Consider the following 22,993-nt stretch of genomic DNA (forward strand, 5'->3'; position numbering starts at 1 on the left):
AACCGCGGATATAGGTTCATTTATCTTACCCGCGTTATGCGGAAGAGATGCAAACTATTCTAGATGAAGTTGAGATGAAGTTAATAGGTTCACAAATGTTACGCAATGATGTTCTAGGAACAATGAGGGCTGAATTATTCCTCGAAATACGACGCGGAATACTAATAGCTAAAGGGCTGTCAAAACTTTCCCATATCGTAATAGAATCAATTTTCTGGTACTAAAATGCTCCGTATATATTAAAGAACTAAAATGAAATCATTAATCAATAATAGATTCATTTTTATTACGAGTAGTTAGTTAATTACTGCAGCATATGATTTTCTCGAAAAATTTTAAGACTCTATCAAAACTTTCTCAGAAAAGGTATATTTTAATTCAAAATTCAAAAATATTTTTCCCCATGCTAATGAAAGTTCAAAGAACATCTAAGAAAAATTGCAGGAATGTATCTTAATTACACGATTTTTAAAAAATTAATAAACAGAGCAGTCTCTGAGACCTCACGTCCCCTGTTGCGTCCCACTTTTTCACCTCCCCTATAACGGGTGAATGAGCTCGCCACTGCAATCAGGTTTGCCAGATTTAAGAACAGTAAATACGGAACAAGCTTCTAGAAGTGAAAAGATGGGGGGGGGGGAGTACTTTTAAGTTGTCTGTTCATGATAAATCTGAAAAATTCAATCATAACAAAGCATTGAACCTCATATCTTACTACAAAAATCATCTTCATTGCGATTGACAACGCGTTCGCAGAGATATTTCCAACATTATTCAATGAGCAAAGAAGAAGCAACCATTCGGCTCCCCATGGTCTGCCGCCAAAACAAAAACATACATACCAAAGCAAAACGAAAACAATTTTTTGCTTTTGCTGCCACATGATTTTCTTATTGCTCATTATTTCACATATTTTGTTTTACTTTAATTTTTTTCCCTTAAAATAATGTCTCGTTCTGTAAAATACTGTTATCAGATAGAATACGGAACTCTAGCCGTCCCGTATGGAAGTTCCCCGGGACGCAGGACAATTTTTCAAAATACGGGACTGTCCCTTTAAATCCGAGAAGTCTGGCAACACTGACTGCAATGTCACTCCTCGAAATCGTCACTGATTGACAGTCTTAAGTTGCTGCAAACTGTCGATGACTTTACAATGAATTAGAAAAGGTGAAAATCTGAAATGTATGCTTTTTATTGCGAAAGTTATCGAAATGTTTACAATTTTAATATATTTCTGTCCACAAAATTTACAGAAAAGATGATTAATTATTTTCTGCCTTTTTTATTTAATAAGTTGTTCCAAATTAAAGTTGTCGGCTTAACTCTCCTCATTTAGAAATTTCCTGTTGCAGATTTCTGGTTTTTGTTTCCGAAATGGATAATAGTTAATACGAACTGTACACCCATTATTCAATGTGATAGATTTTGACCGATTACAAATAGTCCAGTAACAATTTATAATGCTGTGGGAAGTATACTTGTCATCAATTTTACCGATTGCCCATGGTAAACAATTTTCTGGTTTCTGGATTAGATTTTATCTTTTTTAAGGCGATAAGAGCGAAATGCTCTCATCGTCGAATAAACCTGGTTTAAACTTCTGGAAGCATGTTTCTTCCTGGAAAAGAAAAAATTCATTCATCATTTTTAATACATTTAACACTAAACTTTTGGTTTTCTTGAAGTAATCTCACAATCTGAATAACATTTTATTCTACCACAACTATAAAAGCGCAGAATATGGCCCGCCATTGGTTATAGTCACGAGCTTTAAAAGTCAGCGTGCTTCCTTATTAAGGGATCTGCCTTCATTCGGAGTACGTTTTTTCAAAAAATTCAAATATTGACTAGCTGTATATTTTTTTTTAACTGAGGAGTGTTTCAAAGTTGAAAAATAAGCAAAATTGGACCATACTTGTCAATAGGTGTACTTTTCTTAAAACTCTTATCTTTTCCTGATTTTGGGGATCTTTGGGGTCTTTAAGTTCAACTTCCGGTTCTTACGACATCACTTCCAGTGTACTTAATTGGTTCTAACTTCTTTTTTAATTATCTTAAAAACAAAATTTAAACATTTTTGGAGTCCCAAAAATATATCCTTTTAAAATATAAAACAAACAAAAAAAAACCAACTTTTTTGATATAAATGGTCATTTTGGTGCAGACAGGCCCCAAGCGATAAGTCCAGCGATTTTCAATTGCTGAAAAACCGAGACGTATCGGCAAGTCAATAGGGACTTTATTCAACAGAATTAGAACGATTGTGATAAGAACTAGCTTAACATATAAAAAAATAACACCAGGTTCTTTTTAAAACTAACAATAATATTGCCTTTTCTAGAATAGCTTTCTCAATTCAATAATAATTTCTAAATGTCTATTCAATTCTGAGAGGGTACTGAACCCACTTATGGCCATATTCACCAGCCGATTCGATCTCCGTCATACATTCGAACCGTATATTGAAACCTTCTTATACGCTAGAAAAAACTTCGATCTGCGGTTCCTGTGTCTGATGGAGGTTCGAATCATGTAGTAAGTTCTTGGGTGTAATCTTCATCCATGATATTACAGCTGAGAAATCCGATGGACAACTTCAAGTATGCCACGGTCAAAGGCAGTTCCGTCGATATGTACTTCCGGAGACAAGTCGAACTGTCCAATATGTACCGAACGATGGAGGGGAAGAACTACGATAGTGCGGAGGAAGCCATAGCAGCTGTCAAATCAGAGTGAGTAATAGTTTCATTTGCTTAAAACTTAATTGCAGCAGAATACAAGAAGGAAATTAACAAGTAAATAAAAATTCTTTACGTTGCCCAGGTTCTTCTGCAACGTTGAATTGTTAGACAATCTAAATTAACTAAGTGTCGGAAATACAGTGAAACCTCCGAATAGCGGACAGTCAAGAGACCAGCAGTTTTGTCCGTTATTGGGAGGTGTCCGCTATTAGGAGGAACTACTTAATTTACCTTTTTAAAAATGGGCTGTTGTTCCCTTTGTAGAACACACTCGAAACAATTGCGAAAGGTTTACTACATTTTACGTCAAGTGTAATAAATCTGTTTTTTCTCAATAAACTAACTAGTATACTAACAGCACACACTTGTCTTAAAAAGCATTTAATCAATTAAAGTAATCAGTTAAAACATTACAAAATCCAAAACATTAATTTTTTCTTTCAGTGTCAATCTCTTTCTTTTAGTTGGCATTTTAAAACTCTAATAATATTGTCAAACAAAAAAATCAACTAAATCAACACGCCTTTAGGAAAGTTTGCAACTGTAAAGCTACGATTGCTGCATGAAAAGCAGGTTCGCTTGCCTCTCAATTCATCTCAGGGTATGAATATCCCATTAGCAACGGCGGCGATTCGGCGGAGCAACCCACCTCCCCCCCCACACACACTTTTTATGGTTAATTTATTATTTTATCTTGAGTATCACTATTGCATGATTGACAGTTGGTAAGATGACCTTGAATATGGGCAAATATTTTTCATATCTAAAAATTAAACAACCCAACGAAACCACGGCCCCATAAAGCCGACTACTACCGGCGCCGGTCTGCTCAATTGCATCTCCCGAGAGCCCCAGTTAGAAAAAGCGCCCCGTTTCCTCTTTTTTATCTTAACTTTTAAATAGTTATTGTGAACAAAATTCATTAAAATCTTAAGAAAAACGTACGTTAATTGTTAGACTGACATCAGTTTTCACTTATCTGCTTCAAATACTCGCAAAACTAGCCGTAACAAAATTATGACTTTTTTTTTTCTTTTTCATTTTTTGCTGCCCGCAAAAAGTACCATGTCTTTTAGTTCTTTTTTTTTTTTTCTGCCCCCAACTTTTAAGCTCCAATCGCTGCCTCTGCCCATTACCACCCTTTTAATTCCAAGAAAGTGATAAAAAAAATGACGGGGGGAAGGGGAATATCAGTTGTGGAGGATGAAAAGCTTTGTAAGGCAAGCAGTTACTAAGATATTCTGTGAAAAGAAAAAAAAAACCGGAAGTGCTACGATCGCAAGGGAAATTTTTTGTGAAATAACTGTCCATTATTCGGAGTGTCCGTTATTCAGAGTGAATTACATGGAATGGCCTATATTGAGGGACTGGGACTTGCAAAAATGTTCGTTTATTAGAGGTGTCTGTTATTCGGGAGTGTCCGTTAAGGGAGGTTTCACTTAGTTTCGAATGGGGAAAAAACTAAATGCTAACGACTGTGAGTAAATAAAAAAGAAAAAAAAAACGTGTTTAGCAATGTACAACGTGTTAGCAAACTGTTTGCGCCGAAGATCCGAATCCTAAGTCGGTTTTCATGGGCTTATGAGGTAAATCAGGCCTTGACTTACTTTTTGATACATTTAAGGGGGTTGAAAATTTTAAAAGTCGGCGAAAAGTAGAGCAAACCATAAAAACGTATCTCACATTTTTAAAGCAGTATAAATATTAGGGTCCGTCCGATGGTGAAAAAAAAAGAAGTTTCTGATTTTTATCAGGCACAGCATGAAAAAGCTGTCAAATGATGTTTAACATGATTTTTCTAAATGATGTTAATTTAGTAGGAATGGACTTTTTTTTGTTTATGTCCTCATATATGTAGTAGCTGATGATCGAGTAACGCGCGTGTATCAACAATGAAACTCGCGCCACGGCAGTATAATTTGATAATATATTTTGGAAATGTTTAACATTCAGGGAAAGGCTTTATTGTGACAAGGCTGAACTCGATCCGGTCACTTAACAGTTTTACTGGTAAGACTGTCTTTTGAGGGGAATGAAGAAACAAAAGAGTGTTCAACAATGAACGCTGCCTACTGGAGTTTAGGGTTCATCCACTAGGGTTAGAGTTACAATTTCAAATATCAAAACATCACCAAACAGGCGATTGCTTCATACAAATGTAGAAATAGTTTTTTCCCGTCGTACCTTGACGGGCGATTTTCTAGTATTTTAATATTGCCTTTTTTGAAGAAGACTGTTAGTTCTTTTTATACCTAACTGATACCAAAAATTACAAGTGATACAGGATATAAAAGTTTGTTACGCCCACAACAGGAATGTTCTTTAATAAAATCAAATAATATTGAAATATCTTGAATGAAATCATACAGTATTGAAGCAAATTTTGCCAAGAATTGCTTCGGAATTGTAATTCACCATTTTTCTTGTCTCCAGTGCCTTGAGCGCCTTCATTTGGGACTCCTCTCGGTTGGAATACGAGGCCGCCCAGGACTGCAACCTGGTGACGGCGGGCGAACAGTTCGGTCGCTCAGGGTATGGCATTGGCCTACAGAAGCACAGCCTATGGGCGGACCAGGTCACGCTCGCTCTGCTAGGCATGCACGAGAGTAAGTATTCGAGGGCATTTTTTTTTTTTTTTTTTTTGTATAAAGTGTGACCGCGAAGAGTTAATCCTCGGCTCCGCCTTTTTTCAGAATGGGGTTGTTTCCTTCAGTCAAAAGTACTACTTTTAGTCGCTGAAATTGATCGAATGAGTAGAATAAAATAACATGGACCCAGAAAATACTTTTATTTCCCCAACAGTTATTTTTTAATTAATCTTTTTAAATGTCGATTTTGAAAACAAGGCTTGGTCTTTATGACGTCATAAATGATGCAATTTGGCGCATCTTTTTACCACGTTTCCACATTATGATAATCAAGAAGCGAATTAAATATTGCGCTATCAACCATATCGTTGCCAATACACGTGAGTAAAAATGCGAATTAAATATTTTGCTCTGTGGATGGCAACACCGAATGACATTTCATCATTTGTGATGTCACACGACAGAAGCGTAAAGAAGGAAAGCGCACCAATTTCAGTATTTTTTTTTAAATATTAAACTTAAATAAATTATTTTAAAAATTACCAGATCCTGTGTTTTTAAGCATGCTCTTTCAGAAAAAAAATAATTTTAAAATTTTGAAAACGACCCCATTGTCCATTTTCGTAAAAGGGTAATGTGGAGAAGAAAGCTGAAGCAGAATTTGCAAATATGTCAGTGGTTCTAGAGTTTGAATACGTCACCTGTTGGAATTTGGGAAATTAGCCAAAGGGTAAAACATTTTAATTTTGTGTGGTCAAGGTAGGATATCTCATTGGACAGGTCACATCCTATGTTAGTGGGTGGGTCTCGGTTTCACCGTTTTCAGCTGCCATTGGTCAAAGATAACAGCGCTTCCTTTAATTAATTTCAATTTAAAATTAGTGATAGTAAGGTTGCAGCAAAGCTTGTCATTTTTACTTTTTCGCTAACTCAATGCAGTTACTGTGCTGCAACTTAATTTTTTATGTCGCCAAAATGTTGCTTAACTCCAGACTTTGGCACGAGACCTTCTTTCTCTACCTATTTTAAGGAATAAACTCGTTTTCCCAAATGATGGACAGGGGTCATTTGTTCGCAGTCAGACTATACGGGTCTGACTTAAAGGCATAAACTTGTTGTATATTTAGTATTTAGGATTAAAATAATTACATTAAACCCTCTTAATCGCAAAAAAAAGCTTTTTAAGCATCTATTAGGCCTACATCACACGAGGCAACATAGTTGAATCAAGTTTCGAACGGGGTGTGTAATCAGGATGTGTAACCACGTAGAAAGTGAAGGAATCGCCCGGATCTTTCGCACAACAGTCAACTCATAAGGCACACCAGGCACGCTACCTTTCTCATCCATCCAGAGGAGTGTAAAAAAAAAGTAAAAATGATTTTCTTTCTGCAATTTACTAACCACTTATATAGCTGCTCATTTCTGCTTTTCCTAACAAAATATCACGAAACAGTAGTTTTAATAAATTTACAGTCCGTTATGAACTTTGCAAGTTTTCTTTTAGAAATTTGGCGCTGTGTGCCACAGACGCATGTTTGGTTTTATTGTTTAACTAGCTGTACCCACACGGCTTTGGCTCTATCAGAAAATTGTAAGGTCTTTTGGTTCGCCTTAATATTTACATTTAACGTCTACCATACGTACTTTGTTTTTTCTTTTTCCCAAGATTTCTTCATATTTTTTTCAGGTTTGAAAACCTAGCAATATGACTACCAGGTGATTAGTTCGGGTTACGACAACAAGTGTTTTTGTTTTTTAGAAAAAGAAATGTAAAAGAAAAGAAACCGAAAACATGGTTGCATGTGCTGAAGTACGTATCGTACGCTAGTCGCTGAATTTGGTGCATCATTTTTTCGGCTTCAAATTTTTCAGTATATCTCTAAATTGTCGTCAAATGTACTCCCATTTATGACGTCACTTCCATCCATCCCATTGCTTCCGTGACTTTTCTAACCATGTAAGTTGAAATTTTACCCTCATCGGGCAAAACGTAGCGAAATTTAATGATTTGTTAACTTTAAAAACGTTTGCTTCGTTTATTGAGTTAAAATTCGTTAGAACAGTTTGGTTATAAGTAAATGTAACATTTGATATAATTACATTCCATTAATAATAAATCAAAAAACAAACCATAATTTTTATAAACTCTAAACGAAAAAGAAAGTCAACATTTCTTTTATCAGAAATGCTTTTATTATCTAATTTTTAAATCAGAATTAGTAGTAATACAGTCGACTCCCGCTACAACGCGATTCGACTAACGCGAAATAGCTATAACGCGATTTTTTCCTCAATAAAAATTTTTTGATCTAACGCTAATTTCTCGCCAGCAACACGAAAATTTTCGGAAGGGAATCGTGGTGCGTAAGTATCGACTTTGTTATTGGTTACTAAAAATATTTTTTTTTTCGCAAATGAACCTTCATTCCTTTAGCATCATTGACTAGTCTAAACATTGCTTTGTTAGTGCATACAGATAACTACTTCTCATTTTCCATTTATTTTTTTCATTCTAAATGCGAAAGTTGATGAAATGTAATGACACCTAAGACGGCTGTTTTTTCTAATGTAAGGTAACACGACAATTGGGTATGAGTGACTCTTCCTACGCACAATTTAAAGTCAAGAAAAGGAAATCCGTAAAAGTTCGCCTAGTTGTGGCTATGCAAAACGCAAAAATGATGAAAATTGAAGCTGCCACTGTATTGTAAATTAAAGAAACCTGGAAGAAAAGTGTTTCCACAGATGGACACGTTATAAAAGAATTAGCGATGCAACTGTATTTAAAACATATATTCGAATAACGGTTTGATCATGCAGCCTAAATCATCATCATCTTCATTTCTTTAAGTTACAAATATCATTACTGGATCTACTGTACAGTTCAATATAGTGCATTATTTTATTAGTACATTGAACGTTCCATACTAGTTTATTTTATGTCCCTCTTTCCCATTGATCATTGATTTTGCATCATAACAGTATTTTATGTCGAATAAAACAGCTTAAAAAAAATACAAATCAAAATTCCGTTCTTGATGTAAGAAATGGTAATGTATATTTAAGGAATCGTTTAAAACAGTTTAAGGTGGTGTTTACAAGTGTGTTAAATAATTGAGTATGTTTATAAAAGTTTTTACGCATACCTATCTCCACAACGGGAAATTCCGACGTACGCGAGGGGTCTTGGAACGCCTCCCTCGCGTAAGTCGGGACTCGACTGTAAATCAATATCGTATTAATTAAAGAACTTTCAATTTTAGTTACAACTTAATTATTATTAATTAAAAGTATAAAAGTAAGACAAAAGAAAATAAAACAAAATTTTGTAGCTTAGCAGAATTCAGCTGAAGCTTTAGAAATATTTTAAAACAGGAAGAAACTTTCCCTTCCTTGCTTAAAATACAAAAAAAGACATTTTTCGAAAATTAAACACTATAAGAAGAACGTTGTAATAGCAATATTTTAAGATTTACTGACCATAATTCCATAAAAACTAAGAAAATAAAAGCAGACGACTTTTCTTAACATTTAAAATATTTCAGTTACGTCCACAAAAATAAGTACGTTTTTTAAAATGCTTCAAACAAAAAGAAAAAAAAAGTAATGAACCAATCAAAGGGAGTAAAAGATGTAACCATATAACATACAAATTTAATTTCTGTTTTGAAAATAAATTCCATTTATCTTTGTTTTTTATTTTATTCTCCAGCTTAATCATTTAAAATCGATTGGCATGCTTAAGGTAAGCCTTGGATTTTGGTTTTCTTTAAACGATTCGTACAGCTCTCTTAATGCTCGTAGAAACTTCGAACAAACTTCATTTTATGCATAAACTTCTTTGCTTTCGAATGATCTCAAACTTAAAACTGTGAATAAAATATTTATCCCCCTAATGACCAAAATTTATGTGAAAAACGGGCTTATAAGATTGTAATGTTAAAAGAAGATCCAGAATTTCAGCTTTATTATTAGTAAATAGTGATAAAGAAATAACAATGCTTATAAAACATTTTCAGATTCAAGCTTTTACCTTTCACTTTTAACTCCTTCTTTCAGGTGGTTACATGGAAGAATTAGATAATCGGTGGATATTACAAGGCAGTGAAACATGCGAAAAAAACGAAAAATTTCCCGCAACACTGGGCTTGAAGAATATGGCAGGTAAGAATAATTGTTTTAAAAAATGCTCTGCACCGATTTAAAGCAACATTTCTTCTTTCCCATCTCAAAATTACGAACAATATGCAGGTTAATTTGAACAAATTATTCTTTGAAGAACTCTGGGGGGAAAAAATAAATATTTCAACACACAAAATCTCAGTATGTAATATGTTGCCTTTTAGTTCTGTACCTCAAAACCAGAATAAATAGGAAAACTGTTACATCTTAGTTCTGTGCCTCAAAGCCAAACTGAGCATGTAATATGTTGCACTGTATAATTCCTCAAAGCAAGACTAAGCATGTAATATGTTACATTTTATTTCTACACCTGTACCTCAGAGCAAAACCAAGCGTGTAATATGTTACATCTTAGTTGTGTACCTCAGAGCAAGACTAAGCATGTAATATGTAACATCTTAGTCCTGTACCTCAGAGCAAGGCTAAGTATGTAATATGTTACATCTTAGATACGTATCTCGGAGCCAGACGAAGCATGTTACATGTTACACCTTATTTCTGTACCTCAAAGCAACACCAAGCATGTAATACTTTACATCTTAGTCCTGTTCCTCAGAGGCAGATTATATCCAAAAATGGCGATTTTCAGGTTGTATTGCATGTAGAATCCAATTCCATGCAGAGCCATAACAAGGTAATTATCTAAAAACCTTTCCTTCACAGATTTACTGGTGTTATAAGAGCGCCAGTTCTAAACTTCGCATGCACAAGTCAAACGCTTTTACGCTGTCCTGCAAAGTAGTGTTGATGGGATTTACATTAGTGTGGCTTTGGGATTCAAAGTTTATTTCTGGAGGCATTAAAAATTGCAAATCATTATCACACTTAATTTTGTAGAAGAGTTTTTTTGGTACAGTTGAATGACCGGATAGAAAATAGGATGGGGGAAATAAGTAACGCTTGAAAAAGTGGAGAGCATATAAATATGAAGGAGGGTGTGTTTAGAGTTTTTTTTAAAGGAATTTAGAATTTTCCCTTCCATTGCTTATATTCTGTTTTCCAGGGGGGGCCACCTGGGGGGGGGGATCATGGCGCAGATTGAGCCAATGAAATTTTTTGGGGGGTGTTTTGAGGGGTATTTCTCTTATTTTTTGGGGGGGGCACTTGTTTTTGGGGGTTTTCGCGAAACTTAGGGGGTGTGTGCCCTGCCCTTCCCAGCTAGCACACGAACATTCGGCCAACGTTAGCTTATTACGTTAGACTTATGTCGGCCTCTTACGTTAGAACATACGTTAAAGTGCACCGTCGGAAAACGGTTATCCAACGATTGTTTCCAACGTTATCTCAACATTTTTCTAGCGCTGTTCCTACGTAAAATGCAACGGTGAACCAACCAATTCCAAACGTTATTCCAATGTAAATTACAACAGTTAAACAACACTTCTTAACATTATCCCAATATAAATTTCGACGCTTATCCAACAATTTTCCAACGTTAGCTGCAACGTTAGACTGATTATTTTCCGACGCTATTCTGATGAAAAATCAACATTTAAGTAACTATTTCCCAATGTTATTGAAATTTAATATGCGCAACCTTAATAGTGTGCTACCTCAGATTGCTTTCCAGCCTATTTCATTTGAATTTTTTATTATTTTCCCTCATCAAATCAATATACTTTACCAAATATATATCAAATCATTATTATTTTAGAAGCGTAGAAATAGAAATACTAAAAATTAAAAAAAATATGCTGAAGCATGGAAATTCTTATATGCTAAAATAAATTAAAATATAGTACAGAAATAGTTGCATCATGTATAGCAGGGGCGGCATTTCAGCATTTCATTTGGGGGGTCGAGTTTCTTACCACAGTGCGGTAACAAACACACATTAGCTAACAGGAAGTGGTCATAAAATCGGTTTAATATGAATAAAAATTAGTGCTTAGAAGCAATTAAAATTTTGTTTCATTTTCTAATAAGTTATCATACAAAACATCTCGATACTGAAGTTTTTATACCTTTTGGAAAAGTTTTAATGCATGTTTTTTGGAATTCAGAAGAGCAGGGAATCGTCTTGCTATCAGTGCCCAGTGTCGTGCTGTTTTGCCAGTACAGCTAAATAGAAAAGGTTTTTTCTTTCTTTCTTTTTTTTTCTTTTGCCCATTGTGCTTCGAAAATATTTCTCTAACCTAACAAAAAATTTTCTGAACCAGCTGAGCTGATTGGAATAGTTAAAAAATAATTAAAGTAACAAAGTTATGTATGAAAACACTTTTTATGTCTTGCTCTTCAAAATCACACAGGCAACTTCAAAAATTGCGAGGAGCTTAATTTTTTATCATTGAATAATCTAGTCTCGTCTGCGCTCTCAGCTTCAATGAGATGTCATCTACCACAATCTCTGTTATTCACTATTCCAGGCTGAAGAGTCCACAACAAGGACGGAACTGCAGTCTCTGGAAGTCATAACCGGTCTTTCGGCCTGTAATTTTTCTTGTCTAGTGCTAAAAATTTTACTCATAATTGAAAAATTTTATTTTTCGTTTTCAAAAAATCCAATCCAGATAATATAGAGCCAACCATGCAGAAAAATAATTATCACCAAATCTTGTGTTAATTTTATTCGAAAAACAATCTATTACTTCAAACAAAATATTAAAATATCAGAGTTTGACTTCACATCATCATGTGGATTTTTCTTTTTTTAGCGCCTTTTTAAAATTGGCTCAGAGGAAGAATTTTTTTTTGAAAACGTTTCACCATTGATTGAAATATGCATCTATGTAAAATCTATTTTCAATTTCAATTGCAGATTGAACTATGGTAGTATGAACGCACATATCAATTGCAGATTGAACTGTTTAATGAACATTGAACTGTGGCTTGAATAGTCCGAAAATTAAGTGTGGCGGATTGAAGATGTTTTGATAGAGTAAAGCATTTTTAAAACACTTTCCGCAATAGAAACAAATTGAATAAAAATTCAAACAAAGTCATACATGCTGAAGGGCGTGAGATTTTTCACCATTGAAAGAATCGTTTTGCAATAATTCTCACAGTCGTCAAATCACTGCTTTGAAGTTACAGAGAAAGGGTTTTATGGTTTTAACTCTTGAAGACCATCTTGTGTCACTTCGAGATTGCATAACTATAGAGTCCCATAAAAGGTATTTGTTGATATGTTTTTTTTTATTCAATAAGCACATGCATTTTTAAGAAGTTTCTATGAAAGCAGATAATGCATTGAGCAGCTGAAACGTGTTTCTAGCAAAAGAAAGCGATGAAGACTAATTAAATAAATATACACTTAAAAAATGAGCGTAAATGTGAATGTAAAATATCAAGGAATTTTCTTGAGAAAACCATGCAGCCACACCACTTTGCACGAGCCTTTCATATTGGACATACCATCGTTACACTGGGCACACAAGTATGAAATATTTAGCCGTGAAAAGGCCGAAAAATACTTCGTGAATTTCTAAGTCATCATCCAAATAACGAAAAACACTTTTTCTAGTCTGGGAATATGTCGAGTTTCATCAAATAGTTACTGAGAACCAGCCAGATTTTTTTTAATGAACATTGATTTCCGACTTACATAAATTGAATTCACCCATTTTCTATCATTCTGCTTAGAAAATTTGGGGGTGCGACCGCCCCCTCTTGACCCCCCTATTTGCCGCCCCTGATGTATAGTACCTATAATTTATGTGACTTTTTGCCCTTTGTGACATCATAACCTTTATTGCTACCTCTGATTGCTCTCAAACCTGTTTCATTTAAAGTTTTTACTATTTTCACTCATTACATCAATATATTGTTTCAAAGAGTAAAAATGCTAAAAAAAAAAAAAAAAAAATGCAATTTATCATTTCCCTATAATTTACAAACGTTTCAATAAAATATGAACAAAAATTAAGATATTTATAATTCTTACCTTTTATTTTTCTGAATAATTACTCGAAAATAATCTTCATAAGCATACATTAGTTTCTTTTTTCTTTTTCAGGAAATATTAATTACCAGCAAGGTTATTCTTAAGACAGAATAAAATCTTTGACTTTAAAATTCTGCCATGAAAAATAACCTAGCTTGTTTGAAGGTTCAATTTTGCTTTGACCTGAAATAAGAATAAAAATTAAAAAAAAAAAAAAAAAACATACGCATACACATTCAGTTAGTAAATCTTCATAACAATTAAAATGACGTAGGTTAAACTTGAATATCATGAAAAGTACTTATTTTATTGTTTTGCCGAACTATATTATACTCTCCCATTTCATTCAAAAGTGCATGTTCATTGATTTTTTTTTTTTTTTTTTTTTTTTTTTTTCATTTTATTATTATGGAAGGAATTTTAATGTATTTTATCCATCAACGAGAAAAGTTCATTCAAAGACACAATTTTATTTCTATGGTAAATTGCACGTGTAATTTGTATGACTAGCAAACTGTTTTTAAATATTGTGCGTTTAAAATTACCATCAAGGCTAAGCAAAGGAACAACACGAAATTCTGAAACAAATTCAAAGCATTCACAAAATTCTCTAGAAAACTAGTTAAAGCATCTATCAAAAAAAAAAAAAAAAAACACAATCAGTTCGAATGTGCAAAAATTTTAAGAATTTCAATTCATCGGAGACCCCCCAAATCGGGAGTCCCCCCCCCCCCCCCGTTAAAAAGAGAGGAAATTTATTGAAAGAAAGAAAAACAGTTGGAAAAATGAATTGATTTACTTTGGAAGACTTGAACTTGCGAGGATTGAACATTCGCAGTGAGCAAGTACGATACGTGTGAATGTATGTGACCCTGGAATGAAAAGAAAATGGCTATGCGCACTCCTCCCTCACCCCTTTCAAATCCTGGGTCTCAACAAGACTGCAGAGGCGGGGGGGGGGGGCTTATGGGACGCATTTACGCACGCTTCGCAGAACGCGCAAATCAGCAACGAGCATGCAATGAATGGGCATAAATGTGAAACAGGTTTGAAGGTTAGAACTAAGTTGGGAATGCGTTTAGTCGGATATAGGTTGGTTTTAAACCATCCTCCGATGCTTTGAATGATCGAATGAGCGTATGAAAAAAACCAATATCTAACCAAAACATATTTCCAACCATTGCGATGCATTTTCAACCTTTCTCCAACGTAAATCCGATGGTTTGTGCTACATGGGTTTGGGCAGGTGGGCACCCCTGTGTTTTCTCAAATAAAATAGTTTCTGTAGATTTCACTCATCCTTTTTTTTAAGATTGCTCTCATTTTTTATTTTATTTATTTATTTATTTTTTTTAAATCCTTTATTACCATCCCTACAAAAACTTCGGCTTTTTGCTTCGGGCTATGGTTTCAAAGGTTAAAAAATACGCAATTATATTAAAAGATTTTCAGTTGTTAGACATCAAGATAGATGGCAGCACTACTGACCTTTTTTTTTTAATAATGTATTCAAAATACCGTACATCCAATTTAATACTGCCATAAGCACAAATTTTAAATTGCTAATTTCTTGGCGGTATTGTAGTGCTAACATCCTGGACATTCTAATAAAAACAATCAAACTTGATAGTTAAAGTCGTTTTAGAAACTTAATCACTTGTAGCTGTATTTCATGTCCAACATGTTGGCATTGTAATACCATCATAAAATAAAAAGTTTAAATCTTTTATTTACTTTAAAATTCCCTAATTTAGGCTTGCCAGACGTCCTGGTTTGACCGGAACAGTCCCGGTTTTCAGGAAAAGCACCGGTGTCCGGCCGGTTTACTTCTGATCCTGGAAAAAGATAAATTTGATTATGTACCAAAAAAGTCAAATAATAATTAACTGTGAAGGATTATTTTGGATAATTACTTTGTCATTTGTAACATAAGACTTGTAAAATTAACATCGAATTAGCTTGTGAGGATTTTTACAACTACATTAAAGGGTCTTCTAAAAAAAAACCTAGCGAATGAAAAATAAATGTAAATGTTGTTCAAGTTTTTATTCCTCATTTAAAGTATTTCTTCTTAGAAAAGTAACTAATAGGGCTCGACCGATGGCATTTTTTGGCCGATGGGCCGATGCCGATTGTTGGCCGATTGTTCAAAGATGGCCGATGGCCGATGGCCGATTGTTTTCCTCCAAATGGCCGATGGCCGATGCCGTTGGCCGATGGCAAAAAAATAAATAAATAAATAAACAGAAATAAATTGATAAAATTGTCATTGATTTAAAGGATCATTGATTCATTTCACTTTACTTCCTTTCTACGAATAAAGAATTGTAATCACAAAAAAAAATCATATTTTGACCTAAATTTCTATTTTACTATCACCAAATTTATACTTCACAAGTTTTTTCGGCAGATCTGTACATACATATGTACCTAAGAATATATAGATAACCAAATATCCATTTTGAACGCCTCCTGAGTTAATTATCGCAAATTCTCTTGTGATGTCTTCATGCGCGTAAACTTGCGTCACTCAAAAACGTTATGAAATAGTAAATTAAAAACTCATACGTACGTAGTATGATCTAAAAGTTCGAGGTCAAGTTGTATAAAACCTTACCCTGAATAGTTCACATTACCGAAGCATATATCTATCTACAAAATAGTCACCTTGAACGATTATGCACTTCTGCCAACGTTCGTATAGCTTTTAGAAGCCCTCCTGGAAGACATTTTTCCCAAATTCCTGTAAGGCCTCTTGCGCTGCTGCTTTAACTTCATCGTGGGGAAGAAGGCGACTTTCATGTTGAGGATGCACGGTTCGATTGGTCAATACTGTGATATGACAAACAAATAACATAACGTTTCGTCGGACTTAGCTCCGTGTGACTTTTACCTGTTCCCAGCAAAAAAACATTTGCATAGACGCCGCTTTTTTTCCGTCAGGAGAAGATGAAGCTGCATCATAGAAGGTAGCGAAAAATGGCTTCCAGGAGTGTTTCCAAAAGTTATATGAACACTGGCAGAAGTACATAGTCCCTTAAGGCGACCTTTTGAAGGTGGATGTGCTTCATTAATGTGAACTATTCTGGGTAAGATTTTATACAGCTTGTCCTCGAACTTTTGCATCGTACTACGTACAATCTGTATAGGGTGTAGTTATGCTTCTCCTTTTTTGACTGCTGTATGATGAAAGAGAAAGAACAATAGCCAAAAAAAGAAGGAAGAAAAACAAAGAGACTGTTTAATAATTATTTGTTTTTTTTTTTTTTTTAAATTGAGCATATAACTAAGATTTCAGTAATGTTGTAATAATGTATGGATTTAGGTACACTAAACATAGTTAAAAAAATTAAATTGCGTTGTTTAATCATTCAAAAAAAAATAACAAAAAATAAGAATAGAACTATGAAACCGTCAACAAATTACGCAATTAAAGTGGAAAGATTGCACGTAGACATTTTTTAGTCATCAAATTAAACAAAAAAGGTAACAGATAAATTACAATATTAAATCAAAATAGTAATATTTTTATACTTATTTAAAATTTGTGAATAGAAAAGTTTGCATTTTTCATAAAAGCTATAACAGTGACATACATTTTGCTGAAAAAAAAAGCCATGAAAAGAGCAAGGTTTTTAAAACGCAGGTTACAATAAACAAACTCAATATTTACACGAAGTTAATAACTGAATACATATACTACTTGATCTGATGTTTGCACACATAGTATTGAACAATTTGAATGTTTAATCTTTTATGAAGCTTTACAAACAAGTTCAAATTAAATTTTTCAATTTAACAATAATTTTCTGAAATTTGAAATATTGCATAATAGAAAATCCTTGAAACTTTTCTATAAAAAACGAAAATAACTTATTCATTGATTTTACATAAATACATAAAAATAGTTACTTACAACAGAAAAAAAATCAATCGCTATTAATGATGCAAAAAAGATGGCAATTTACGAAATATAGGTGAAACAAGTATGAGAAATACGCAAAATGACATTTCTTGACCAAAATAAATAATCGCTAAATATTTAAGAAATGCTTGAAACGACGAGGTAGGGTTAGGGGGGTCACCCTCTGATTTTGGAGTAAATCACACTTCGGCCCCAACTTCTGCCTCATTTTTTTAGTACAGAACAGCTACCACCAACGCCTCGGAAGAGTTTCTGAATCTACTTCAGCACTTCTGAAAAAAAAAAAAAAAAAAATTCAAAAGTCCCTTTGATTTCCGAATTTTGTCACCATTCAAAACGTCTTTAATCAATTTCTTACATTAATGCCCTAAATTCTTTCTAAACAATAGATAAAGTTTGAAAAAAAAATCTCCAATTTTATGAATGGTGTTAGTTTTAAACAACTCAGAAGTACAACTAGAGTTTAATTTCAGAAATTGAGGGAGTGGGAGGAGGGGCACGCAAGTGTTCTCGGAAATTCAAAAATAGTCGTAAAAATAGAGTTCAAAATAATCATAAACATTGAGCAGAAAACCCTTTCAAAACTTGCACCCGAGTTTGTTTTGACGTGCAATAGCGGATTTAAAATATAGCAAATGTTGCAATTGCGCGAGAGGCCCCATAACCATAGGGCCACCGAAGGAGTTACAAAAATGCGAATGATAAATGTTTTACAACTTCTGTGATCCCCAAAATGTATTTCAACGGGCCCCAAACTTGTAACTCCGCTGAAGCGATACAGAAAAGACTGCATTACTGTGATTCATATTACAAATTTCGAAAAATTAAAAATTGCCGTCGGTTCAACGGGAATCTAATAAAATGACACAAAAATCTGTTTCGCCATCTCATATTTGTTTCCGTAGTCTCTAATTCGGCAATATATCACCAAATGATCATCATTCTGAGACGCTATATTAGTTTTGCATTGAAATAAGTAATTAATAGCCACAAAAAATGAGTAAACAGGCTTTTCAGAATACCCGATCGAAAACAAAAAGGGAAGTGCACAACTGGAACGTCCGTAGACCCCACATACGAAACTTTAACCTTCTACAGAATATCATTTTTGAGTTATGACTTATGACAGATACATACGTACATCCTGCTGCAAGAAACAACGCAATAATTAACTTGTTTGGTACCTGAATGTAGTATTAAAAACTCTTCTAGGGATAACTAAACATAGAAATTCATACTGAAATTTAAGTAAATAATTTTATAAGAAAACAACAACAACTAATTTTACTTTGTATTAAAAAGTAAAACAGCAAAGGTCCTTTTTTTTTCCAAAAACATTGGCCAATTCCATCGGCTTTTCGATGTTTTTTAAGGCCGATGGGCCGATGTTTCCCGCAAGTTAGCATCGGCCGCCGATGCCGATGCCGATGGCTAAATTGTTGAACCATCGGCGCCGATGCATCGGCCAGGCCGATGCATCGGTCGAGTCCTACTAACTAATAAATATTAATGTGTGTGAAATGAAAGGTTTAAATTTATCTGCTTGTGCCATTTATTATTACCCCTGGTTTAGGCTCATAATTATTATTCATTCATAGCATTGAGAATGAACTTCCCTCTAAAACCAGCCGGGGCTGTACTCCCTTCTAGGGTGCTTGAGACTCGAAAATTCCGAAATATTTGGGCTGACAACACATTCTAAATTGAAAATAATTTAAAAAATAAATAAAACTTTTAACTACTACACTGTTACAACCAGAGGTTCCAGACGAGTGAATATGTTCCCCCTAAGGTGAAAGCATGGGGCCCAAGGGTGCAATACTAGCCAGGAAGTAGAGCAGGGGTGCCAAAACAGCAGACAATCGTAGACAGGGGTGCCAAAACAGCAAGCAATCGCAAAATGACTTGCTAGCGCATGCGCTTCCGGCATACATTCACCATTCAACCACTTCAATATGGCGGATGAATGATAGGTTGCATCTAAGCGTGGCTTCAATGTCTTTCACATTGAATGAAGTACACTATTGGATTAAATCTCAACTTTTCTAGGATAATTCTTTAAAATAACAAGTAAGTACAGCTTTTGATCACTTTGTAGGTTTTAGGGCTTTCAACATAGTTAAAAGTACGTTTAATGCTTTTCAGTTACCGGTAGTTCGTTACGATACCGTAGTACCGTTAGTTGTTGATTTTCAGTTGACCGTTACTGTCGTGAAATTTCCATCATTCAAAACGCTACTAAATATATCTATCATTATTTTCTTGAGTACTCGATAAGCAACATTTAATCACCAAAATAATAACCGCAATTTATCACTAATCAACAAGTGAGAACCTAAATAAAAATGATTCTTGTGCTTCGTAGATTACTACACAACAGCAAGTGCAAAAAAATAAAAAGGAAATCTCTCTCCGTCTAGCTTTTTTTTTTTTCTTTTTCGTTCAAGTGTTTGAATCATTTCCTGCTAGCGTTTAATGTTTCGTTAGCGTAAGGAATTTTTTATTTCTTTACGTTTTTCAACTGTCGAAAAATTTCATATGCATTTTATTTTATTGTTACTCTTGATTGAAATTTTTAACGTTCGAGAAAGGATTTTGTTTTTCCGTAACTATAATATCCCAGAATATTTTTGGCTCTTCATGTAAATAATTCATAAGTACATCTACATTTTACTTTCGGTGCTGTTATTTCACACAAATAATCATTAACTTAACTATGATATTGAAATAATTACTCGTCTTTAACTTTAAATATATTTGTGACCACTCTTTGATACCAAATAAAGTCTGTAGATATTTATTGTTTTATTCATTTTTAATATTACTTTGTAAAAAAAAAAAAAAAAAAACTTATCAGTACGCAGAGTTTTTTCACAAGTTTTTTTACCGCCCCGAGAGTTATTATAATTATTATTATTTATTTTTAAGAAAAGGATAAAAATTTCACTGATCCGCAATGTTTTTCATTTGCTTTTACCGACCCGTGGGTCAAAAGAGGTTGAGAAACACTGATGTAGAGAATGATCAGATGAATTAAAGCAATGAGCACTCCTTAACTATGTTGAAAACTCTGAAATATGATCAAATGCTGTAATTACAAGTTTTAATCATTTCCAGTACTGAATTCATGCAATGTGAAAAGTGTGCAAAACGTAGACTGTCATGAATCAAAACAAAACTATTAAAAAAAAAAAAAAACACAATTATATTCAAAAAAGCACACAATACGGGGGAGGGGGGGGGAGGAGGGGAGGAGGATCTACAGTAAGGGTGCCATTTCTCTCTCAGTAGGTTCATTCTTTTCACCCCGGCTGCCTACTTTTTGAAAGGTGCCTGTTTTTCACCCTAGTTAGAGGTGCAATTTCGGCTCCGTAATGGGTGCCGCTGGTGAACAAGCGTTTCACCCCTGAAAGGTGCCGAATGCAACCTTTAGTTTTAACAGTGTACCACTCTTACCTTTTTGAATACTCCCGACAGGGGGGGGGGTGCATTCCGGTGTCCCAGTTGAACATTTCAGAAATCTGGTAAGCCTACCGAATATCCGTAGCAACAAATTCCGCTGCAGTTGGAGGGTATGCAACCTTATATAAATCAACTGTAATGAACACATTATGATACTTGCCACAATGCCATTCAACTATTGGATACTTGTTCAAACAATAAACTCAAACATTTATTTATTTGAATTTGACTAATAATATCCACAGCAACTACGGAAATTCAGTTGCAGTTGGAGGGTATGCAACGTTATATAAATCAACTATCATGAACAAAAAATTTTGATATTTTCCGCTGTCTTTCAACAATTTGATTCCTATTCAAATGGTGAACTCAAAAAATTATGTATTATGAATTTGACTAATTTCTGTAGCAACTATAGAAATTCCGTAGCAGTTGGAGGGTATGCAGTAGTACATAAATAAACTTTAATGAACAAAATGGGATATTTTCCAATATCATTCAACAATTTGATTCTTGTAAAAATTACCACCTGAAACATTTATTTATTTTGAATTTCACTATTTGAATTTTTTATTTTGAATTTCACTACTTGTGATATTTTTTTTATTTTGACTTTCACTGTTTGTGACATTTTCAAACATTTATTTATTTTGAGTTTCACAATTTGGGATTTTTTTAAAATATTTATTTTATTATTTGTAATATTTTACAATATCATTCAACAATTTGATTCCTGTTCAAATGGTAAACTCTTTATTTATTTTGAATTTGAGTAATTTCCGTAGCAACTACGGAAACTCCGTAGCAGTTGGAGGGCATGCAACATTAAATAAAAATCAAATTTGATGAACAATATTCAATAATTGGCAATGTCATTCAACAATTTGATTCCTGTTCAAATGGTAAACTCTTTATTTCTTTTGAATTTGAGTAATTTCCGTAGCAGCTACGGAAACTCCGTAGCAGTTGGAGGGCATGCAACATTAAATAAAAATCAAATTTGATGAACAATATTCAATATTTGGCAATGTCATTCAACAATTTGATTCCTGTTCAAATGGTAAACTCTTTATTTATTTTGAATTTGAGTAATTTCCTTAGCAACTACGGAAACTCCGTAGCAGTTGGAGGGCATGCAACATTAAATAAAAATCAAATTTGAAGAACAATATTCAATAATTGGCAATGTCATTCAACAATTTGATTCCTGTTCAAATGGTGAATTCCCGTCAGGCTCGTATGTGTCTTCCAGGGGTTTTCATTTTGGTCGGAGCCGGAATTGTAGGAGGCGTGGGTCTGATCATCATCGAGATTGTCTACAAGAAGCACCAGACGAGGAAACAGCGGCGGATGGAACTCGCACGCCACGCTGCAGACAAGTGGAGGGGAGCTGTGGAGGTATTTTCACTATTTTATCTCTTAGGATTACTGAATTTCAGGTAAATGCAGAGCAAATCTGTATCTGAATGCGAGAAAAAGAAGATTTCCTATGCCAAATCAATTTAAGGGGATTAACTTGATTTGTAAAAATGGGCAGATCTCCCGTTTTCGTATTTTTTAACAGCAAAATTTGGCGTTAATTAGAAAATCTCGAAAATAGTTGGCATAAATACTAACACTTGAAAAATGTTTTCAAAACTCGGGTTTTTAATGGGAAAAAAAACGGCACATCTTATATAATGACCCTCACTTTGTGTGTTTATTTTTATGTTTTCCTAAGCATTTTGTTTTTATTTCTACCTTCACATATTATACTGCCGAGTGCAGGTAAAGAGCAGTAACTGCACATTTTTCTTTTCTTTTTTTTTTGTCATCTATTGTACGTTAGTTTTATTGTACAAGCTTGCTTATCTGATTTCCATTAAAAACAGAGGCGCGAAATAAAACCGTCCTATTCCAAGATTTCCTTATGGTTAACATTGAATCCGCACAGAAAGCTCTTAACTATTTCGAAAACTCATTTCTACAGATACTGCCGTTTACCTGTAAACGGCAGTACAGAGGTCACCACGTCATTTATGAATTTTTTGCTCTTTTAAATAAAACGCGTATTATTCACTGTAATATTTTTTCTTGATTGTTCTCATTATACACTTAATATTGATAAGACTTAACTAAAATTCGCAATTTTTTATTGAATTTTTATTTTTTACGATTGATGTTTACTTAAAGCTCATTTTAAAATTTGACTTTACAACAGTATTTG

At 34.0% G+C, this 22,993-nt stretch overlaps 1 protein-coding gene across 1 annotated transcript in view; it reads left to right on the forward strand.

Moving 5' to 3' along the window:
- LOC129225556 (glutamate [NMDA] receptor subunit 1-like) overlaps positions 1-22,993 on the forward strand; it is an 82,970-nt gene that overhangs the window by 50,637 nt on the left and 9,340 nt on the right. The window contains exons 14-17 of the mRNA XM_054860001.1: positions 2,578-2,735; positions 5,178-5,350; positions 9,395-9,499; positions 22,040-22,185. Of these exons, the coding sequence (XP_054715976.1) occupies positions 2,578-2,735; positions 5,178-5,350; positions 9,395-9,499; positions 22,040-22,185 (582 nt within the window). The remainder of the gene's footprint in view (positions 1-2,577; positions 2,736-5,177; positions 5,351-9,394; positions 9,500-22,039; positions 22,186-22,993) is intronic.

The sequence above is a fragment of the Uloborus diversus genome, chromosome 7, assembly GCF_026930045.1.
Source record: "Uloborus diversus isolate 005 chromosome 7, Udiv.v.3.1, whole genome shotgun sequence".
NCBI lineage: Eukaryota > Metazoa > Arthropoda > Arachnida > Araneae > Uloboridae > Uloborus > Uloborus diversus.